Source organism: Eutrigla gurnardus (genome assembly GCF_963514095.1).
Source record: "Eutrigla gurnardus genome assembly, chromosome: 11".
NCBI lineage: Eukaryota > Metazoa > Chordata > Actinopteri > Perciformes > Triglidae > Eutrigla > Eutrigla gurnardus.
This window is the reverse complement of record NC_139925.1, coordinates 10,099,555-10,123,619: the sequence shown is the minus strand read 5'-3', so window position 1 is coordinate 10,123,619 and position 24,065 is coordinate 10,099,555. Positions and strand designations below refer to the sequence as shown.

At 43.8% G+C, this 24,065-nt stretch overlaps 1 protein-coding gene across 1 annotated transcript in view; it reads right to left on the bottom strand.

The window, feature by feature from the left end:
• Positions 1–24,065, bottom strand: part of LOC311020579 (zinc finger matrin-type protein 4) — a 47,152-nt gene that overhangs the window by 7,503 nt on the left and 15,584 nt on the right. Inside the window, exons 3-6 of the mRNA XM_084020689.1 lie at positions 22,479–22,571; positions 15,972–16,149; positions 12,711–12,968; positions 4,367–4,463 (exon numbers count right to left, since the gene is read on the bottom strand). Coding sequence (XP_083876815.1) covers positions 4,367–4,463; positions 12,711–12,968; positions 15,972–16,149; positions 22,479–22,571 — 626 coding nt within the window. The remainder of the gene's footprint in view (positions 1–4,366; positions 4,464–12,710; positions 12,969–15,971; positions 16,150–22,478; positions 22,572–24,065) is intronic.

The following is a 24,065-nucleotide window of genomic DNA, read 5'->3' as shown; positions in this document are numbered from 1 at the left end:
GCTTTCCTAAGCTGTGACATGAGTGTGTAGATGAAGCATTACGTTTATAAATGTTTATCATTCAGCCGCTGGCTCGTTAGCTAGCTAATGTAAGCATGCTAATTCCACCATGTTTTCATGAAAACGTTAGACTGGTTACAGAAAATGAGTACGCTGGTGGCCAGCAGCCACCCCTTCGCTGAGAGAGTAGTTAGGAGGAAGGTGGACGGCTGGGAAAATGCATACAGGTGGCACATTCTTTAGGTATTAACTGGTGTCCCTTCAGCCTTAGTGATACCTAATTGAGGGCTACAAAGCTACAAGCGTCAAACTAGAGACAGTGAAATATGTATTTGGGGAATATTCACAAGGTATAAATGAAGAGACTGAAGGAGACTTAGGGCACTCAGCCTTTTACATGTAATGTGAATGGTTGTAGGCCCATCTACAGATAGGAAATAAAGCTTGGAAAGACACTCTCTTGTTTGTGTCTCCTCTCTTCAGAAATTGCCTCCACAGAGACGGAGCACTATGGTTAGTGCTGGCTGAATCTGAGCTGCTACAGCCACAATGATCTGTCTGTAAGGCTGGCGCCCGCCGTACTAGTCCCTCAGTGGTCTATAGTGAGGCGGAGCGACCGATGGGTTTAATTCATGTCATTTGTGGACTAATAAACAGTCCATTTCATTCAAAGACAGACATCGCTTTTTTCCAAAATACTGTATTCGTCATATTTGTGAATGTTGTGTCAAGGATTTCATCATACCGCTGATCATACATCATACACATCATAGCTGTGGTTTCATCCCTCAGTTATGAAGTTACACTTTTCAAACACACACCTCATTCATGGGTCCATTCTTATTTCCAAAGTTGCAAAGCCTTAGAGGTTGTCCAGTCTTATATTTAAGTTGTCTTAAGGTAGGAAGGAAAAATGACACTTGTATAAAGTGCGAAAGGGGCATTGTTTATCATATCATGCCCGATACTATTGTGTTGCAAAGGCTAAAAAGTTAATGCACATTGTTTTCAGGATTTCTATGGTCTGTCTGTGTGAGTGAAAGAGGCTTAGCTTGGAGGAGTTCCTAACACCCATTACCCGTATTGTGTTTCACCTGAGTGACTGGGTGAAGACAGAGGAAGTGAGGTTGATAAGGTGGAACCTTTTGTCTTGTTCCGTTTTTCCCAGAGGATCGATCCAGCAGAGCAACAGAGCTGGCAAGACTTATTTCCAGTACCAGTGTAATGTGCACCTTCACGGACTTAACAGAATTCACAGTGTTCGCAGAATAAATCTATGCGGGCTGTTGCACTGTACAAGCGCTTGTGCTTTGGGGGCTCTCTCGTGGACTTTTTCACACTTAATGCACACTGAAAGTCTGCAATCCTGTAGATGCTGCTTTAAGGCATTTATATATAGCACACAATCCATAGCAGTACAGATAGAAAGGCAACTTCTTAATATAATTGGTCAAACAAAATTGCTAGTCTGCTATTGAACTACATTACAAACAAAAAACTACATAATAAATTACATTTTTTAGAATAAAAACATTTGCAATGCAATGCATTAACTGTGTGCAGCTGTGCACATCAGGAGAAGATAGTGTTTCGTATAAAAAACTACTCCCCAAAAATCCCAAGATCTTTTGGATGTGTAGGGATATTTTTCACTTCCTGTTTATTTAGTAGTTATTCTTGGAAATATGGAGAAATCAAACATCACAATTATTTTTCACCAAATATCTAGATATGGACATTATAGGATTGACCACTGATGCTTTAACAAATTATTATATTGACAGTTTTTTGATAATCATCATTAATATGTAATTACATCACTTTACCGTTAAAATCGGGTAAGAAAACACTTTTGCCATTTTGTGATATCCAAAATCTAAAGACAATATTTTGTTTCCTATCACAATATGGATATAATATCAATATATTGTCCAGCTCTTTTCCAATGCAGTGTATCACAGCATTTTTAGCTATTGTTAATTTCCAATGTGCTCTGCATACACAAACGGCCTGCGGTTTACATCCCAAAGGCAGTGAGTCCTGTGTTGTTGCTAGCGGCCTGGCTCTGAGGAGAGTGGAAAGTGATCTTGTTGTGGTTGCGACAGCAGTGCCAACAATAATACCCCTTGGAAACGCTTAGTTGTCTGTTTCTACTTCAAGGTTGACACTGAGTTGGGGCTGTGAAGTACTGTCTCACAATCCTGATCGCCTCTGTATTCAGTAAACCATTTGACCCACAGAGGCACCCTTACCTTACCTAATCTAAACGTATTTCCTTAAAACTAATTATGTGACATGTCAGTATTATATCCTCTCCTCTCCTTCTGTTGTCTGTTGCTGAAATCAGACTGAACAGCTCCTTACACTTCTCCACCAAACTTGCTCCACTTCCAGCACCTCCACAGACCACTTCCTGGAAGCCTGTCTGATAAGGCGGATGAAGTAGTTTCTCTGCTTCTAACCAGTGACCTATCAGCACTACCCCTGTAAATCTCCCAGGTACCCTTCTCCATCTGTCTCTCACTGCCCTCTATACGTCCATGTCCTGTCAATCAGTCCTCTCCATCCCGAGCAGCAAAGCCCTGCAAGCTGTCAGTAACACCAGGTTCACCTCAATTTACACTCCAAATCGCCTCCTTATCTCTCCGACTCCACTTTTCAGTTCAATTTAAGGAGATTTTCTCTCGGCTGTAATTTAGTTTCCCTCTCACGCTCACTCCGCCTCCTGTGCTTTTTTTAAAAAAAAAGTGTTTTGCCTTTGTCTCAAACAATCATGATGTCTTTCTGTCTCCGTGCATCTGCGGTGCACACCGTCTCTGTTGTGTCCATCAGGCTTGCCTGCTCTCTCTTCGATTCGCCCCCTTTTCTGCATCACGCAGTATAACTGACAGAAGTAGAGAGTTATGAGGCACTTTTCTGTGATTTACAGCCTCTGAGCAACGATATTATACATCTCAACAATCATGCTTTTTACGAGTTTAGCTGACACTCCTATCACGGCTGAGTGAAGTGCTGTATTAGGCATTCAGTATCTTGCTTTGTGGCTCGTGGTAGTGCTTCTGCAAACATCAGTTCTGCTACCTTTAGTCTCCTCCAAAAACACATTTTCCTGCTACTCAACAACATGTCTTTGCAAATTTAATGACGCAGTAACTTCTGGTCTATATCTAGAGATATATCTATAGATGTTATTATACATGATGATTCCTTTATAAATTGTATGATATTTCTAGTGACTAATACATAGAGTATAAGCAATAGAAATTTACCCTTGGCTGAAACAAAATCTCTCCTATGTACTTTTCTTGCCCCGGTCTACTTCCTTCTCTTCCTATCACATCCTTGTTATTGCTTATTCTCACGACACCCACCACTTGCTAACAGTTCACTTGTTTGCAGAAGTTTGGTCTGTGCAGCACAGACTGGTTATACTCCAGGGCAGATTAATACAGACATTTCAGCTGAAGTGCTTCAACTCTCTAAAAAAAACAAAACACAAACTCTAGCCGAGAAAACAGACAAAAGAAAACAGCTGCAACATCAAACTTATGTCCTCAAGCAACCTTTTATCTCACAAATATTCCATTTATAACACACTTAATTTCCATTCCATTGCTTTAAATCCAAAGAGACACATGCATGCACTCACGCCACAACACTGCCTGTAACCATGCCCACAGCCATCTCATGGTAAATGCATGAAATGTACCTCCTCTATACCACACTCTTCCTGCTGGTGAATATAATTTCCCTCACATTGGCTTTGTGATTGCATTTTCTCAAATGACCAAGTGACATTGTGCGGCTGTCATTCTTTAAAATAAATATCCCTGTTCCCCTTATGGCTGCCTCAGTCTGCTGTCTATGTAATATAAATTATTTTTTATCCAGTGGATGTCAGCTGTGTTGTTGCACTCATCGGATTTTTCAAATGAAGCCCTATAAACTGTATTTTAAAGCAAATAATGGTGGTTTCCTTGTTTCATGGTCCACCAAACAACACAGTAGAAATACCTGCCTTTCTGGAGGGGTTGTGTTAGTGTGACATCATGTGCATCACCTCTATAGGACATGAAAAGGATTGTGTGTTCATACATGTTTCAAATGGTTGCTGACAGGTGAAAAAAGCCTGTCGTCCAATCCTCCTCCTGATGGCATCACGCTGCCTCCCTTATCTCCTTCACCGGGAGTGCTTGTGCCTTTGTGTGTTTTCATAGTCAATGAATTGTGCAAGTGTCAGATAAATGAAAGACCTTGAGGGGGTTCAGACCTCCACACATCTGGCCAATGACCGCATTAAGCAGATTTGATTCTCTTTCTTATGCATTTTGGATGGATGTATGGAGTCCTGAGTTGTTGTACTCACTTGTTCTGGTGCTTGGAGCCCTGGAGGTGTGCATGGTACTGCTCGATGGAGTTGAGAACCACACTGCAGACGCTGCATGAGTAACTACTACGCAGCCCTGGAGAGACACAAACACACAGGTGCGGCGGTTAAGGTGACTTTCAAGTGTAGCTCAAATAAATCTTTAAAACCTGTCATCATCAGTAGCCGTGAGGCCAACATGAGGATCCATAAAAATCAGGTTTTACTTATTTTTACAGCCCACAGTGCAGGGTCATTTTCCCAAATGGAATGTATCTGGCAAAATATGTAATTAGACTAAGTTCCACTTTTAGATTCTTATCATCTTTTTAGTGCCCATGTGCGAAGGTCCCTTTATGAAACTCGGACGTTCAATAGAGTGAGGAGAATGAGGACAGTGGGGGTAAGTAAAAGAATGGCGCAATAGGTCGTGCACGTGTGCAGCACTGTGTACGGCCGTGCACGCGGGCACATTGGTGCTGTATCAGTGAATGTGTGAGATGGTGCGGCTTAGAGACAGATGTGAACTAATTAGAGGGTTTGCAGGTGGTCGAGATGAACGCCCCAAAATAGATGGATTAGGATGGAGATACTGACAGAGCGGAGCGGGGGTGAAGAGAGAGGAGGAGGGGCAGGCTTGGGCGAGGTAGATGGAAAAGAGCAAAAATAAGATGTGTATAAAAAGACAAAAAAAAGAGATGCAGTAAGGATAATGACTTGTCACACTGCAGCGGTGATGTAAAGTGCATGCCGAGCTTTTATTGACTACGGGAGAAAACATGACCTTTTTACCCAGCCCCCAAAAACATTCTCTTACACGTGGTAAGTACAGCGTGGTGGCACAGATCTTCTCTCTTTCGCGAGGGTAGAGGAAATGCTTTCTGTGTCGACGAGGACGGGCCAATCAGAAACATAGCATAATTGGCTGTGTGTTCTGTCAGAGATGCAGTGAAGTGCTATTTTTGTTTCTCGCACTTCTACCACTGCAGAGCTGCCACTGCAGAGCTCAGATCAGAGATGAACGACCTTGAAACTTCAGGGTTGTATTGGACATAAGACAATCAAAAACAAATTGCTTGAAACCCCTCGTCCGTCCATGCTCCGTCCCCTCCTCGTCAGAGGCGTCTTATTTTTAATTTTAGGTGTGGTGACTGATATCAGGTTTGATTGCTTGTGTGTCTGTGTGCCCTTTTCCCTGCTGTCATTATTGTCCATGAGATTTATGAGTTGTCTGTGTATTTCATCACCTTTTTTGACCTTCTGTGGCGGTAATTGGCGAAGCATGTTGGGAGATGAAGTTGCGATATAGTTAGGAGGTCATTAGGACTGGGCTAGAGCTGCATAATGTGGCATTACCGTTGTCTGCTTCGCCCTGTCTGGTTCAGGGATGATTAAGGACAAACAGTCATTTAGCCTACAAGAAAGCCATGACTGAGTTAGTTGCCTGGAGTAAGCACCGTCTTAGTTTCAATGTTATTATTATTTTACATCTATTAGGCACTAATAACCAAGTCGGGGGGGGGGAGAAGAAAAAAATAGAAAGATCAGCTGAAATGCCATTACTTCTGTTCTCTCTTAATGAAAAGGCTATTAATTGGAGAAGAGATAATTTAGAAAAAGAAAGGAATGATAATTCTCTCTCTTGTTCTCTTTCCCTTTCTCTTCCTCGTAATTCTATACCGCTGCAAGGATTACACAAAGAGGTCTTTTCTTGTATTCACGATTAAGTGTGTGAGTGTGTGTGCGCACACACACACACACACACACACACACAAAGGCAGCTTCCCTGCTTTTAGCCTGATTGATGTCACCTCCCCACTGCCTGGCCGAGTAACACTGATGTACAATATGCTGCAGTTGGTGTTTATGCCAGCAAATGTGCACGTGTGCCAGTCTTTTAAACACACACACACACACACACACCCACACACACACACACACACACACACACACACACTTACTTTATTTGGTTAATAAAGCAGTACTGGCATAAGAAATCACTGTGCCGTAATCCATGTTAATTACATGCAGGGAAAGTGCGTGTGTGTGTGTCTGTGTGCGCAACTGACAGCATGCAGCACAGGATTTTTGAATGTGGGTTTTTTGTGAGCCTGAACAGTATTTGTGAGGGTGTGCTAAGCCTTGTTAATTACACAAGAAGATACGCCAGGGGGGAGGGAGAAGAGAGGGTGAGACGAGCCGAGGCAGTGGGTGTGGAGCTGTTTGTGACTGTCGTTTTAATGCACGGAGTCCTCTGGCGTCGCTGGCACCTCTGGTGTGGAGACGCCTAAACGCTTGTCAAAAAAAGTAATGAGCTATATACGTGCACAGAAAATGTTCTTTCCAGGAACCTTATTGCAAAGAAATGTAACATCTTCCTGCAGTTTTTCCCGCGTCTGATATATTGTGACTAAGTCCCAGCTCAAGCAACATTAATGACCCATTTGGAGTGTGATGTTTGTGGGTTTTTTTCCTCCATTTATACGCACTGCCGAGCTGGAGCTTTTAGTCTCAGGGGTTTACAGGTAGTGGTCAGTGCTGAAGATTGTAAAATGTAGTGTACCATGACATGAAATGTTGGTTAAATAGTCTGATGGTTTTAAGACGCAGAGGGAGTAAATGAGCCTTAAGCACACTGTACAACCACCACTTATCAAGTTCTATGCAGCATGGATCATTTCAAGGTAGAGTTTGCTTTATTTTCCGCTTCCTTCCTTTGGAGCCGCGACTGCAACCGAGACTCTCCCTGTGTGCTGTTCGTCTAAAGTTTTGCTTACTGTGGACGGCAGCCATAATAGTTTTCAGAGCTTTTCAGTGCCTTTGTGCTGTTAGTTTAGCATGCGCTTTGCAAGATTAAAGAGGAACTGGATCCAAAAAGAAACCCATTGAGATGCAATCAAACCCAACCGTCTGCAGCAAAGGCTTGTACGGTCTCACAGGAATATACAGTATCACAAATACTACAGCAGGCATGAGCGTTGGGTGAGAGTTGGAGTGACTCCAAGTGGAATTCTATCAAGAAATAAACTTTCTTGGACCTATAGAGAGAGAGTTCTGCAGCAGACGTGACAGTAATTGGAAAGACCATCAGTTTTAGACACAAAATTATCATAAACAAAATAGAATTCGTTACAATTCTCAGGCTGACGCTGCAGCTCATTACTTTGTGGAGTTTGTCCTCTCTGTCTCGTCTAAACCAATTAAGAATTCTTCAAAGTAGTTGAGGAGAGTGTATTGATATTCATGCTGGGTATTGTTTGAACAGGTTGGATAATGTGTTGATCGGTGCTTATATGGTGCCTGAATTTTATGTTGTTATATAAACATTTCAATACCTTCGTTTGGAAGATCTCTGATTTCAACCCTTTTTCTTTTCAAAAAATGTGTCAAAATGTTGTTGTTTTTTTGACATAGACAAAAGTTGAACATGTTAGAAAACAGTTGTTGATATTCATGTAACATGAGCAATCATTCGCTGTGCTTTTTCACTGAAAACAGCTGCAGCTGGAAGCAACACTGACGAGAGCTGTAACAGTGAAGCAAATCACAAGTTACAGGCTGTTAAACAAAGATGCTAAAATGCTCCATCGAGATGAGATGAACTGCCGTTGAGTTATAATGAGTCACAATTAATCATGCAAACCATTTAATTGACGATAAGATATTGCTTAGTGCTGCTTTAAATAAAACCTTTTTATCTATAGCCAGTTATGTTTTTCTCACGTAAATCATGAAATACCCGATCAAAGAATAAGTAAATAAGTACATTTTCAGTACTTTTAGTAACTGCAAACTAAGACTAACTTGTTATGTGGGATCTACACTGTCTACAGTATATTGTTTTCATGTGTGCATGTTAACAAGCTTGATCTGCTTGTGCGGTTTTGTCACAGCCTCATGGGACAGGAGGTCAGCTCTGTCCCCCAACTCAGGCACAGTCATCAATTACACACAATTTTCTCTGCTTTGGTACTACACACACACACACACACACACACACACACACACACACACACACACACACACACACACACACACACACACACACACACACACTCCAGTCTTAGACGCTTATCTCACTGCTCCTAATTGTCTACTCAGTCTCCGGAGAGAGGAGACAATGCGCCGGCTCTGTCATGAGGGGTTTCTGCCCCTGTCTTGATTGTAAAAACACGGCCGAGTCAGCCGGGCTCCATCCCTCGTCAGGGACCCCCACCGCAACTCCCCCCCCCCCCCCCCCCCCCCTTCCTCCACCATAATCCATCTCCAAAGGTTTTTGTCTGGCACCAAGCCGTGGAGAATAACGACAGTTGTTCTTTCTCCCCTGTGCCCTTGTCTGTGCAGTTACACCGGAAAGATCCAGGAGTAAGAAAAGGTGTTGATCTAAATGGCATGGGGATTTTGTGATATGTTTCAGACGCAAGAGCAGGGACAGAAAATGGAGGGGGGAGACGGGAGAAGAAGAGACTGGCAAGTACAAGTAAAGGTCAGCATCATCAATTGGACACAATTGGACAATACAGCGAGGCCGACTCTGTAGGCAGAGTTTGGGAGGAAAGGAAATATTGGTGTGTAAATAATTCACCTGTGCCTCGTGGGGAACTAATGAGGATGACAGATGAGACATGATGAGAGATCGGAGCCTCTAGTGGTGCACACACACACACACACACACACACACACACACACACACACACACACACACACACACAGCAGACACAAGAGAGTACAGCAGCAGGAAGGGGGTGGGAGAAAGATGAAGACTGTTGAGAGAAAACAGTCTCCCAAAAGGAAAAGATGCAATAACGGACAGAGATGAATCTGCACTTGAAGAGACAGAATTCCTCAACTCTCCCCTCCCTCTCTCTACCTTCAACCCCCCCCCCCCCCCCCCCCCCCCCCCCTCCCTGAGATTACACCCGGGAAAACTTGTGACTTCACACCTGAAGTGTTGATAAAAACCAATCGGATGTGAGAATCTTGCCCCAAAGGAAATGCATCTAACAGAAGAAGAACGACGACTGCAGAGCTGCAAACTTGTCGCTTTTCGGCGACAATCGCCGTTTTCTTGGTCAATTTGGTCATTCACGTGGATCGTGTAGAACCGGAGAGTTTTCTTTTGGGGGGGGGGGGGGTCCAGAATTGCGAACAATTATTGGATCATTCTTATTGTTGTGTTTTCTGTGCAGTTATGTCATTTGTGTAGTTTATTTTTTATTTTTGTGTATGTTAATCCAGAGCTAAAATCCCGCAAGTAATATTCATTGAGAACCGTTCGAGGTTCAGCAGCCCAATGGTGTAGTTCCTCTTTAAGAGATATGTGAGTCCATGTGACCGGTGTTTACTCCGTGAAAAGGAAGCGCAAGAGTAGTTTCTTTGTACTGACTTTCAACCAGGTATGCAGCCACTTGGTAAGCTCTCTTAAGTTCTTGTTTTCTTGTGTGCTTTCATGTTGTACGCTTCATGTTGTCTGCTAACGCTATGCCGTATCGTCGCTCTGTGTTTTGTCCGCTCCCCTGTATTGTACGTTAAAGCAAACGCGATAACGCTATGCTCCGGTAGATCCAAGCAGTTAAGTTACTGACAATAGAAGTTAAAAGTTAATGAAATGGTGAAGCTGTGGCACATAAAGATAATATTTGGATTTATAACGTTGTTGTTCCATCCGTGTTTATCCATACTTGTTTGTTTAGTTTTGATGAGTGAATCACAGGGACCGGCACTTGACGTGAGGGCTGCACTTCCTGGTTTGCCGCGGGGCATCATGGGAGCTGTAGTTTTTGTTCACGGAGAAAGGTTGAATGCACTTTTGCATGGTTTTTCGTTATTGAACAATAATAATTGACATTTCTCTGGGCCAATCGGAATCTCAGCACTTGCTTCAGAATCTTTCTTATAATTGACATTTCTCTGAGCCAATCGGAATCTTGAAGCACACAGCGCCAACTGAGCTCGCCATTGGATGAGACGGTCGCCTGGCTACCGCGCAAATCCCTCAATGACAATGATTTTTGAGAAAGTATGCTGAGTTTTGTTAAGTCACGCTCAGACTAGTGTCATTTGCATAGTACCATCAAAAAAAAAAATCCCCCCGTGACACTGTCACCTTTTTTCCTCTGAGGAGTTTGCAGGTCTGCGACTGACATTGGAGGCCTTGCTGCGATGAGCGAAGTGTCTCTACTAGACTAAAGGCACCAGAACAAACACTTGATTGATGGCACATGTAATGGATCACTTATAAAATCTTAAACCGGTTCAGAGCCCTTGAAAAGCAGACGGGTAATCACTGCGTGCAAATATCTCTGTCTGTTGTACACATACAATTTGAAAATGTCTTCTTTAGTTACATGCTTAGATTTGGAGACAAAACCTCCCCAAAAACAGCTGAGGTTGTGGGATGTGGGTCACAGTGTGTGGATGGAGGACGATATCCAACATGACACCACTTAAAGCCTCTGAGCCAGTGTAGGCGGCAACATGACTCATGCTTTTAATATGATTGGCTTCTTGAGATGATGGTTTGTGTCATGGCACCTGGAGCACAAAGCGAATGGCGCAGCTTTGGCTCACAGAGGATTTGCATGTGTGCGTGTGTGTGTGTGTGTGTGTGGCAGTGTAAGCTTGGGGTATGAGTGCGTTTAACTTGAATGTGTGTGCAGCGGAGGTGTTCTGTGGCACTAATGTTGCATGTTGGGCTGCGTGCCGATGCAGGGTGATGTGAGACAATATCACTCATTTGAACCCAGAAAAAGGAAAAAGCACTTTCTGTGCCAAAGACTATTAATAATTTCATTAGAATACCCTTCTGGCACATCTCGGTTACAGCAGTGTGTGTGTGTGTGTGTGTGTGTGTGTGTGTGTGTGTGTGTGTGTCCTCCTACTGCTACATTTGTGGAAGTGTTTGTGTGGGAGAGAAAAGGGATTGAGGGGGAGACAAAGACATAGAATAGCAATTAAAACCCAGTGCTTTCTATGATAAATGTAATTTTATCTCAGTTTTGGCAATGAATAACGTACATTAAGAAATAATTCTGGTTTAATTGTATGCATAAGTTCCTGATTCTGTCATGCTATATGGGACACATGCTGTTTTATGCTGAGCTTCTGCACTGTGTTGTGTATTTTCTCCTTAGTGTGCTACATGCAGCATGCCAACAGAGGTCCCATTACTTTTTTGACAATTTAACACATTGCACTTCTAGCACTTAGATGTGTGAAAGCAATGCTGTAATATGAGGAGACTGTGACCCCAGCCAAGTGAGATGGAAAGGTTAGACTGTTGCCAACAGATGACGAATAACGAGATGTGTCAGAATTTCAGTTAGGCTGAGATACACAGTTAACTGAGGGGGGGAGACAGAAAATGGTGGGGTCCCTCTTTAATTCAGGAAAGGTTATATTATTATGATGCTCTGCCAGAAACTTTACAATTATGCATCTAAATTTAAAGAATCTATCCTAACCATCTGTGGGACATAACCTTTTTTTTTCCTTCTTTTTTTACTGTGCATACACAGTTCAAATAAATTAAGGGAACACTTAAATCCCGCATCAGTTCTTGATGAATGGATTATTTGAGTTGAAAGTCTTTAATGATGTATATTGTATAATTTGTTGAGAACACAATTATGTGACGAAGGTCAATGGAAACTTAATTATCAACCCATTGAGGGCTGGATTCAGTAAAAAAATCACATGCTGATCCAGCTTGAATTTCATCACGGAAACTCATTGTGTGACTCAGCAGTGTGTTTGGCCCCAGTGTGCCTGTATGCACCACCGACAACGTCTGGGCATACTTCTGATGAGTGGGCAGATGGTGTTGTGGGAGATGTCTCCTCTCAGACCAGGATCAGGGAGCTCCTGGACAGTCGGTGGCGGTACTTGGCGTCTTAGGATGCACGATACATAATTGCTCAATTGGATTTAGGTCATGGGAACATGAGAGCCAGTCAATGGCATCAATGTCTCCGTCCTCCAGGACCTGCCTACACTCTCTGGTCACATGAGGTCAGGCATTGTCCTGCACCAGGAGGAACCCAGGGCCCACTGCACCAGCATAAGGTCTAACAATCGCCCCCAAATGAATGGTGAATGTGAATAAGCCCATCTCTACCTTAACTGGCCGATGTTGCTAATTTTATCTGTGAATAACTGCATGGCGTACCTCACTATATTTGTGACATGAACACCACTTTTGAAAGCCATATGAACATTTCAGAAATCCACCCTCCCTGCGACAGATTTTAAATTTGATCTCCCCCTTATCGTCTTTCCCTGCACAAAGTCGTAACACCCCTCCTGCCCTTCACTCTGATGTTGGGCTGGGGGCCAAGGGGCTGACCTGTGCTCTCCGTGGCATCCAGACTGCCCGCTAGCTGCTCCAGGAGGCGAGCTCTGGCTGCGTTCCTGCGGTGTTTCTTGCCCTCGTAGTGCTGCTGGGCCATCAGCGGGTTGTTGAACCAGGCTCCGCACAGGCAACAGTACTTCCCTGCCTCTCTTCCGCCATTTCCACCGACCACTGCCAAGGGCCAAGCCAGGTCAGGGGGAGGAGGGGGGCATGCAGCAGGGTCTGTGGGCAACGGGGTGGAAGGGGAGGAATCTGGGGAGAGAAAAGAACAGATAGGAGGTAGAGATGAGTGGTGAGGGGTGAGTGATTGCAACAGGATGAAGAGGAGGAGAGAAGGAATGAAGTGAGGGATCATATTAACAGAAAATCGCATGCAAATTGATTTTAAAGGCAAAAATGAAAATATTTTGCTGAAATTACATTAGCATGAAAATGTTTATGCATTCATATTCACACAGATGCACTCACGCCGACTTTCTCTCAGAAGAACTATGCATTGTAAATTTGGTTTAGATCGTACTGGAGTAAGAGCAAAGGGCAATAGGTTGCTGCAGGCCACATCTGTGGGACATAGATGAGGGTCGGCAGGTAGCCATCAGCTCTCCAGGGACCAGTCTGGGCTTTCTTCTCACATCTACTGTACGTCTGATACTTCCTGCTTCATTGATTTTTTTTTTAAGCCTATATCCTTTCCTCTCTGTTAGGTAATGAAAAAAAAGGCAGACTTCCAGGTGACCTGCTGCGTGTGACATGACATTGGTTACCATGGTGATTGCCCATTAATAGCCAACAGACACTGACTTGTCCACAGGACATGGTTGTGGGTCACGCAGCGAAGACTGCGACTGCGTGTGGCTTCACACGTGTCTGTGTGTGCATGTGGGTGTTTGGGTGGTGGATTGAATGCATAATCCACGCCCGAGCAAATGTGTGAAGACTTGTGTGTGTTTGTGTGCGTTTGTGTGCGTCAATGAAGCTCCAGAATAGGTTGCTTGTGTCTGTAAGGTACAGCACGAGTACCAAAGCAATCATCTCTTCTCAAACTCTTTATTTGATCACAGTTGGGGGGGGGGGGTGTTAGGTCCACAGCCAATTTATGTGAGAAAGCTCATAATGCCAGATGGCACGTCCAAATGTTTGGATTGGCCGATTTGCCATGTACAATGCGTCAATGGCTGTGGAGTTATAACCGCTCTGACTACACAGTCACAATACAGCATGTTTAAACATTTTACATCACAGACAATAGCCCACTCACACATGCCTCAAAGCCCAAATGAGTCATATCACTTCTGTCACAACGATCGTCACTACAATGTTAACATTTAATAGCATCCATGAAAAGTTGAATATGGGTGTGCAAGTGTGTGTATGTTTTGTGTGTGTGTGTGTGCGCCTGTGTTGACTTGACTCTGGTCCTGCACGCTGATTGGTTGCTCCCACCTTGATGTGTCTTCAGGCTCTGTTCACATAGTTACTGTATCTATGGCTGTGTCTCCGCTCGTCTCACCAACCACACCCACTCATATCGGCTCCGTCGCACTATCCTCTCACTTACAAAACTCAACCCTGGAACTCTTGCTTGTCATTTCATTTCATCCGCTTTTAATCCCAAGGACAAGGCCGTCCTAAAATCTTGGTTACAGCAGTGTGTGTGTGTGTGTGTGTGTGTGTGTGTGTGTGTGCATGAGTGAAGCTCCTGAGCTCTGTCAGCCCTGTGGAACAGCACGTGCTGAGCAGCAACAGGGAGAGATCCTCGGGTGAATTTTTCCTCTCCATCCCTTGTTTTAACACCCTTTCCTTTCCCATGACTGTGATCTCTGCACACTGGAGCAGAAGTTTTTTTGAGGAGTGGGTCATGGCGAGTGTGTGTGTGTGTGTGTGTGTGTGTGTGTGTGTGTGTGTGTGTATGTGTGCGGTGGGATGTGCAACACAGGTACATTCTCTGCTCTCCACCTCTCTAGGGCTTCGGCAGCACACATGGCCCATGCTTTCTCTCCCCTCGCTGTGGTTTGGGTTGGTGTATCTGTATGTATGTTAGTGTGCATGTGTCCTTAGGTGCAAGTGAATGTCTAATATGAATGTGCATGCATCAGTCATCTTGCGTATGTGCGTTTCAGACGTGTGTGTGTGTGTTTCTGCGTGCACAAGCCTGTCAGCTTGGCTGTGCATCTTCTGCAAAGCGCTCATCTCAGAGTAATCATGAAGGCTCCTTTTGACTTTAATCTCTCCTGAAATCCTCTTCTTCTCTCCCAGGTCACTCTTCCTCTCTTCTTCCTCCCTGTTCTCTTGTTTCTTTTTCCTCCAGGTTCCACTGTCATGAAACCACAGAGCTCCACGGCAACGGCTCTACGGAAGCGACACTTTCCCAAAGTAGGCCAAAGTTTAACAAAAGTCACTTAGGGCTGGATTATTTATAACACTCAGTGATTGTGTGTTTGTAGCGCGGTGAATTTTGTCTTTGAATCCAATTTGAATCACATTACATATAGCTCCCCTGATGAACACTTACCAGCTCTGACTCTTTAAAAAAAAAAGAAAGAAGCTAATCTTGAACTATCATGAGCATGAACCAGAATATTAATTTGCGGATGTCTCGATTTGGTAATGAGATTTTTTTTTTTTTTACTAATCATCAGACCTTTCAAATTGAGTGCTTCACCTTCAAACTTCCACTTGTTGGGCCTCTGGCATGTTAGCAGCACCAGACATTTCCTTCTGATATCCAAACCAGACATTATTGACTGAAGCACGACTAAAGCTTTCCAAATCCACTTCCGGTAAAAAATATGGTCTTTCAATTTCAAATAATCCTTAGTCCAGGGACACATGTTGCAAATACTGGATGTCTAGATCACATGGGCGTGTGTGAGGCTGCGTTTTTTCGACCAAGTTAATTATCTCTGTCTTGAGGGAGGACAGTCTCTGTGTACAAACACCATGATCGGAATCCAATAGATGTATCGATCAGCTCTGGGCTGAAAGTGGTGATCTATCACCAGTTTATAGTCAGATGCTTCATATTGTATCCGTCATGTTTCACTTTGAAGTCTGGCCAGAAGGCAGACAGGTGAGGATCAACCAGCTCAAAGTGTGATACTCTATTCTGCTTGTTTCCCCAAAACTCAACTGGCACTCCATATGCCTGCTGTGATCAGTTTGAAACCCCTGCAGCTCCAGTACTAGACAGTACAGTGAATGTTTGGATGCTATAATGAAACCCTGAGAGTGTGACGGGTAGAAGGTGTGAGGTACCTGTGTTTGTAGGGCTGGTCATGGCTGACGGTAAGCTGGGCGTCTCCCCCAGCACCAGACGGACTCTCTTAGCGTGAGTTTTACCCTGGTAGTGCGACTGGGCCACGACGGCGGAAGTGAAGAACATATTACACAATGTACAGCACTTGTTCCTGTCCACCTCTGTCTCTGCACAGTCCTGGAGGAGGAGAGGAGGGGGGAGATGGTAAAAGAGAGTGGCGGGGGGAGGGAGAGGGTGAGGGAGGTGAAAAGGAAAAGAGGCAAAGAGGTGAAGGTGAGAAAGAGGCAGGGGGAGATGGGAAAAGGAAAGTTGTATACCCTGCACTGACCTCGTGGGCTTTGTCTGTTTCACACACACACACGCACACACACACACACACACACACACGCACACACACACACACACGTGAAAAGCAAAGAGAAGGCTGATCAAATATTCATCTGTCTCTCTGGGCTGAGACTGTGGCCTGGCCCTTTCACCGCTGCTGGATCATTACTAATGATGAGGGAGAGTTGCTCCCTGCGGAGGGAGGGAACACAAGCAAAAAGACCAACCGCCTGATTGACACAAATGTACAACACCCACATGCAAACACGTAAAACACACACACACACACACACACACACACACACACACACACACACACACACACACACACACACACACACACACACACACACACACACACACACAGAGTTCAAACACCATCCTAGCACATCTCTCCCAGCTTTTTTTCTGACTGTTTTTGCCCTTCAGTATGGGGAAAAACAAACTCAAGTCAAAAAAATATTGTAGACTCCATGCCAGAAAAATCAGATTTGCTTTAGAAATCACCTGAAATTGCCAGATACTGCTTTTCTAAGTTTGGTGAGAAAGTAACTTGCACAAAGACCTGACCTCAACCCAATCCATCACCTTTGGAATGAATTAAGACGGACTGTGGGCAAGGCCTTACTTTACCATCCAGTGTCGGTCCCTTCCCTCACTCATTCTCTTGTGGCTTCTTTTAAGTACATCCTTGCACCCAGACTCTGAACTCTGGTAGATAACCTTGCCAGACTAGTAGACGCTGTTATAGCAGCATATTAAGAATCATGGTTTTGGAATTAAATCACACATGGGCCCTGATGTTCGGCCCCTATACCTTTTAATATATTAATTTAAACAGGGGCGGTTTAAAATAGTAAAACTAAAACTCCAATATGTTGGTCTAAGGTCTACACCTTCACAGCTGCCCCCCTCGTTTCCTTCCTCCCACTGCTCTCATTGAACCTCCACCTTCGTTCATCCAGGCTTCAGTTCTCTCTCTCAAAGGTGTCAAGTCCAGTCGAGGAGAGAAACCTCCGCACGGCAAGATAGAGGACAATAATAGAAGAGTGTTTGCATGCGATACCATATCTAAGTGTTTGCTGTGTGTCGCTGTATTAATGTGTGTGTGTGTGTGTGTGTGTGTGTCTTGTGTCAGCCCTGCTCAGCATCACAGACAGTGGATGTGAGAGTTAAGGACACCTTTATCTCCCAGGCTTATAGCTTTGTCTCTCAGCTGTCCAAGCTCTCTCTTCTCTCTCTCTCCTCTTGCTTTTTGTCTTTTTGCCTTGCCTTCACTCTCAGCCTCTCTCTCTCTCTCTCTCTCTCTCTCTCTCTCTCTCTCTCCTTGCATCCTCCCTCCCCCTCTGGGCACCAGTCTCAGTGACTCTCTGTGTTCTTGGATGAAATATTTATCTGTATTGGCAGGCCCTCGCCACCCCCTCTCCTCCTCCTTTTCCACCCCTCCTCTCCTCCCCTGTGTCTGTCCCCGCTGTGATCATGTTAAAGGCTTGCTCTTAACTGTCCCTCACCCCCTCACCCCACCCCTCCCCTCCCTCCTCTATCTCCACCACTAACTCAATTTCCTTCTCCTTCTCAGTTGGTACACTTTCATTGTTGTGCTTTATTAGAGCTCCAAGCATGGTCTCATTTCGCCAAAGGAAGAGAAAGGAAAGTGTGTGCACATTACTTTGTGTTTATATGTAAAGTAAAATCATCTCGCGGGATATATATATATATATATATATAAAAATATATATATTTTGTGCTTTTTATTCATGATGGTGTCATGGCAGGGGAGACACGCTCCTGTCTTCCCCCTCCCTCACTCCATCCATTTCTCTCACCTACATTTTCCCTGCTTCCTCATTAACCATCTCTCCTTTCCCTCCTCCACCTGTTCTCTATTGTTTACTTTCTGCTCCTCCTCTTGTCTCTTTCACTTCCCATCCTATTGTTCTTTCCCTCCACTTCTCCCCTTCGCCTACTTTTTTCTCTACCTCTTCCCTCCCGTGGGCCGGCCTGCTGAGATCATGTTCTACCCAAATCTTGTTGTATCAGGATGAGGAAAAATCAACCACAGTGAGCCAATGTCCCCCGACTGCAGGTTCTTTTTTTTCTTCTTTTTTTTTTTAAAATTAGGACAAAGAGGCTGAGATGATTCTCTGTGGCAGCCTGCTGTAGTCTCACCTGTCAAAACACTGAAACCTAAAGGGGATCAGTCGACAGCGATGGGACAGAAACACAAAGAAGCCTCGTCTTGAAAGAAGGCAGCGAAACAAACCCTGACGCTCAGCGATCGTCGTTACACGAGGGACTTGGTGACGGAGTGGAAAAAGTTTTAATCAAGTGTGTGTGGGTGACATATGAATAATTGTCAGCCCATTACAGCTGCCAATCCACTTTAAACAATAAACCGCATCTCTGACTCACCGCTTTCCTCCATCGTCTATTTCCACTGGATGTCATCCACCTCTCTCTATATCACTTTTGATTTGTAGATTCCTACCGTTGCTCATTTCAATACTCCTCTCTGTGTTTTCGCCCCTCGCTGTCTCTACCTGTCGCACCTCTCACACATCTGTAGACTGATTTGCATGCGACCTAATTGTCGGGTATGTTTCTCCTAGCGTGTGCACACGGTACCTGCTTCCCTGTTTATCCGCTGCCTGACGGTGCACCGGTATCGCATCCAATAGTTTGTGTTTGGGTGGCTCCATCGTGCTCACACACCTAACAATAGTCTTCTAATTAGCTGTGTTAATCTTCCTCTCCTTCTGTTTTCTCCCTGCTCCTCCTTACTTCTCCCCCTGCTCGGTGTTGAGGCGCTGTGGGAAACATTGCTAAATATACACATGGAACAGCGCGGGGAAACAGACGCTCTCATTTGGAGTTTGAAGAAGCGCTGAAAGTGTAAATTGAAAGGACCGACATTGCAAATATAGCATTAGAGAATAAAAGGCGAGGGGGGGAAAAAAAGAAGCATTTTGTTATCTCTTGCCCTTTCTGCAGGTAGAAAACGGCTGCGAGGGAGCAGGGTGGAGAACAGGGGGAGGAAATGGATAAATCCCACCTCCCCCTTTCATCTGGGAGCACCTTTACGACCTACTTTCTCTACGTTTGTTCTGTGACAAACACTTTCGACTACACACAAACCTCAGGGCATGGCATTTTACACTGGGTAGATGTTGGCATTTCATTCACTCTGCGAAAAATCCTTTCCTGTTGTTCCCATTGGACTGCACCATGTCAATCATATAGGAACAGAGGGGCAAAAAAACGCTACGATGCAGAGGAAAAAGTTGTGCAAATCTTAACCTGGCAGGGAAAAAAAAAAGATGAAAGAGACAACAGAAGAAAAGTTAATACCAAATTGTATGGTGAGAAATTCATCTTGGTAGAACGGACCGTCTTGTATCCATTTTCCGAGCATTGTCAGATAATCAATGTCACATCTCTGCTTGAAAGGTTATGAACAAATTGCTCGCTGTGGCACTCGCAGCACGACAGCTGACGTGAGTGTGTGCGTGCACGTGGTCTGTTTTTGTGTATTCAGTGTCCCTTATGAGGTGAAAGCCAGGAGGGCCTGAGTCATGTCTTATTCACTTAGGGAGACAGATGGAGACGCAGGTGTGTATATTCCTACAGTACGTGTGAGTGTGTCTGTAAATCCATGTGTCCTTGACATGACTATTTCATGAGTGTGTCTGTAGTGTGATGCACATGCATCACGTTTTTCTTTTTCAGATCCGGGTGCACGCCGTCTGTTAAGGAACATGGTTCAAGTGGTTGAGTAAGAAGTATTACAGTAAGTGGCCAATTTTACTGATAAAATTAGACTCGCCATCTTTTCTGAATCCGTCCAAGCGTCTCCTTTAATTTGGCCAACACACGATCCACCAACGAGCATGTGTTGAAATATTACTATTATTATTATTATTATTATTATTATTATTACAATTCACTGCCTTTCTCGGTTATGTGAAGTGGAATGAAAGGAAAAGCAATCCCACAGTGACACAACATAGCGTTTTCTGCAGTTACCATGGTGTCTTTCTGATTTTTAGGAGATTTCCCTCATGAACTTCATAGGATTTTGTCTGAATTTATTATAATAATGTGTGTTTTTGGCTTGGAAGCCTCTTGCCATCTCCATGCTGCACTACCACACTCCACCTGAACTGTTACCGATGCGCAGGTGGGGGCGCTGTTTTACAAGACTTATTATATCCTGTTTAATGTGATATCTGGTTGCAAATATGAAGGTAACTATCAAAGAAATCATATAAACTCAAGTATAGATGAAATCAGATTACTGCTTTTAATTAATAGATTTTCATTTAATATTTTTTACATTTTTATTAATTTGAAAACATTTTAGGTTCCATTTCTTTTCCTCACATTTTAGATTATTTTTCCATGTTATTGTTTCAGTATCGAGGTGTTTTTATATTATATCGAAGTCAGGCCAGCGTGCGGTGATGATAATGTAATCATGTTTGAACCTCTCTCTCAAGCTCTCTTTGTTATTCTTTATACAAGTATTGGTTTTTTTTATTGATGTGTACAACATGCCTTCACTATTAATGCCTCTTTGGAGAGACTGTCAAAATTATTTTGCACATGTAAGCAATTTCCTCTCCTCTCTCCGACAACCGGCTTGTCACATGTCATACGAACTAATTATTTTATTTATTTTCAACCTGGCCCTTCATTTCTTACAATTCAGGATTGAGCTTATTTTTGCTGTGGATAAAAAGGTTTATGACAGGATCTTCTAGAATGGCTCACTTAATATGACTGTAAGGAAACAAACCCATCCATGGACACCAGGGATTTCTGGTTGGTAAGACATAAAAAGACCAAAGTAACACATAGCAACAAGGAACATCAGTCTGCTGCATGCTCGTTTTTGATCTGCAAAGGTGTGACCAAAATGGAGAGCTCCTACCTCGCTTGGTGGTTCTGGCTTCTAATATTTGAAACCACTAAACCAGATCTGTCATTATGCTTTAGTCTTGGATTTGATGAAAAACTTAAATAACTTTAAACATTGAAAAGCAACTTTAATCTGTTTCCTTTTGAAAATATTGTTTTGAGCTGCAAACATTATTTGTCAAGTTTAAACTCTGCATAGCTCAGTTTGTAGACATTTTACTTTCCGAGTTTTTATTTTGAATTTTATCTAAGTGGAGGACTGGATCATTGCCGTACAGAGATAATTGGACCTGCACTCCGGCTCAGGGTCTTGGCTTTGGCAGTACCCCTCCTTCTCTCCCTTTCTCTCTCTCCCTCTCTCTCGCTCTCTCTGGCACTGCTAGATTTGCGAGTTAGTTTGATAAGCTTTATTTTTCCACCAGCTGGGTCCTCAAAGTGGATCCTGTATGTATTCTGTCTGTGTATGTGTGAATCATGGCATGTAGGACTTACAGGCTTGCCGGATAAACGGGGCACACAACGTACTCTAGTAAAGCTCCCTCTTCACAATAGTCTATTACGTTCACATTTCTTTTTTCGGACAAACACACACACACACACACACACACACACACACACACACAAAGACCCACAAATACAAAGTCAAAATGTTAATCGACCACTAAATGGCACTTGTACTTCATGCAAGAAGCCTAACAATTCATTCTGGGTGCAAATGCAACCTCAGCATTCGCTATAATTGCAGAATCGAGTCCCCGGAAATATACAGACACAATGGCCCACCTACAGCACATGCACAGAGACGGACACACAAACGTCAGTGATGCACTGACCTCCCTAGCCATAGCCTGCAATAGTCCGATATAGAGCTGCTTGCTGGCGTCCGCCTCCACTAAATCTTGCCAGAAACCCCAAAGCAAAGGCATAACCTCTCTTGGGGAAACTAGCGTACAACTGCACACAACAGATCAAACAAATATCCCCATGAGCATGTGGCTGAAATGGCCTAGCCTCAGAGTGGACTGGACCAGGACAGGATTAGACTGAGGCAGGTCGACCCAGAAAACCTGCTCCAATTTCACACATTCCAGTGTGCGAACAATTGTCTTCCACAAACATCATCACAAAAAAAAAACGTGTTGATTTTGAGTCATTAAGCTCATTGTTTGAATCTTAAAACAGTGAGAATGGAGTTAGAATGGAGTGAGAATGTAAAGACGTTATGCAACACAGACACAGAAACACACTCAGTGGGAGCATACTGGGTTATCGGGTCGCAGCCTCTTGGAAGGCGGTCCTCCGTCTTCAGGGTGAAGCATGTAGAACAGGCGCACCTTGTTGGCATGTTTCTTACTCTGAGAGGGACAGAAAGAGAAGGAGGGAGCGTCAGCCGGGGAACTGAGTTTGATTTTAACAAGTCAGCCTAGTGGGAGAAAAAAAAAATCAATGACTGTCACTCCATCCTAGCTGCACCCTCAGAGCCTTTATCTCTGTTTCAGCCCATGATGCTAGCAGACATTTTGCCCCCCGGCTAGTTGACTAGTAGTGCCGGCCAGCCTCAGCTTTTCGGGCATCCTGAGTAAGATGTTAGGACAAAGGGGGAAGTTATATGTAAGGACTCTTTACTCCAACCACACACACACACACACTGGCACTTTTAAGTGTGAACAGGAAAGCTCAAATTACGGGAAAATTGAAACTTGATATCCTAATGTCTTTAAAAAAATAACGGCAAGAGATTTTTTTGTGGAATAATTTATACTGTTAAAGATAATAATACAGATAATAGATTGAAATGTGTCGGCATGATATAAGAAGCTCTCGGTAAGATGATTGCTCAAGTACGTGTCTGTACTCTCGATGGGTGTTTGTGCTGCTTTCTCATTTATTATTGTTGTATTTTTTGCTCCACCTGTCTGTGGGTGTTTTTGTTTGCCTCTGCCACAAAATCTATAAGCTGTAACAAGCAGAAATATACAGTAGTGTTCGTATGAAAGGACAGTGAGCTGTCTTTGAAGCTGCACGCCGTCACTTTAATGCAGAACACTAAAAATTGCTCCGCATATGGCAAAGTAAAGATTAGTGTGTTTGTGTGACTGGAGATGGCTCTGTGTGTTTGTGTGTGAGGTTGAAACGGCTGTCTTGCTTTATACGTCTTTTTCTTATATGGATGCTCTGTGACCTTCACATCTTTATACCTTATAAAAGTTATTATTATCTATAAATTTCACTGCTGGTGCAATTTCCCGGAAGCCTGTGGTGTTGACACTGTTACCGCCATGTATGCAGTCAAATACGCATCATTGTGATTTTGAGTGAGAAAAGCGTGAAGGGTGGGGAAAAAAAAGGTTAAAACTTGGAGATGGACCTGATTAAATGTGTCAAATGTCTTAAGATGGCTTCATCCCTGTTTCCACCAAATCGTGTGATTGGTGGAATTATGTTTTGTTGACAAAAATTGACGTTTTTAAGTGTATGTCATGGCTGACAAGACACTGTACTTGCTGCTCCAGTGCTTAGATTGGATCCTCTGCCCCCGGGACAAGAAAGCCCCCCCGCCAGCACGCACACACACACACACAGACACTCACACACACGCACACACACGCACACACACACACACACGCACACACACACACACACACACAGACACTCACACACACGCACACACACGCACACACACACACACACACACACACACGCTCCGTCTACCTCACATGCCTCCTCACATGTCAGACTCCTTTACTTCATTTTGTCAGTGCATGTGCGAGTGCGTGTTAGTCTGGCTGAGTGTATCCTTGTGTTTATAGGTGTATAAATGGTCATGCAGTTGATGGCTCTGGGATATG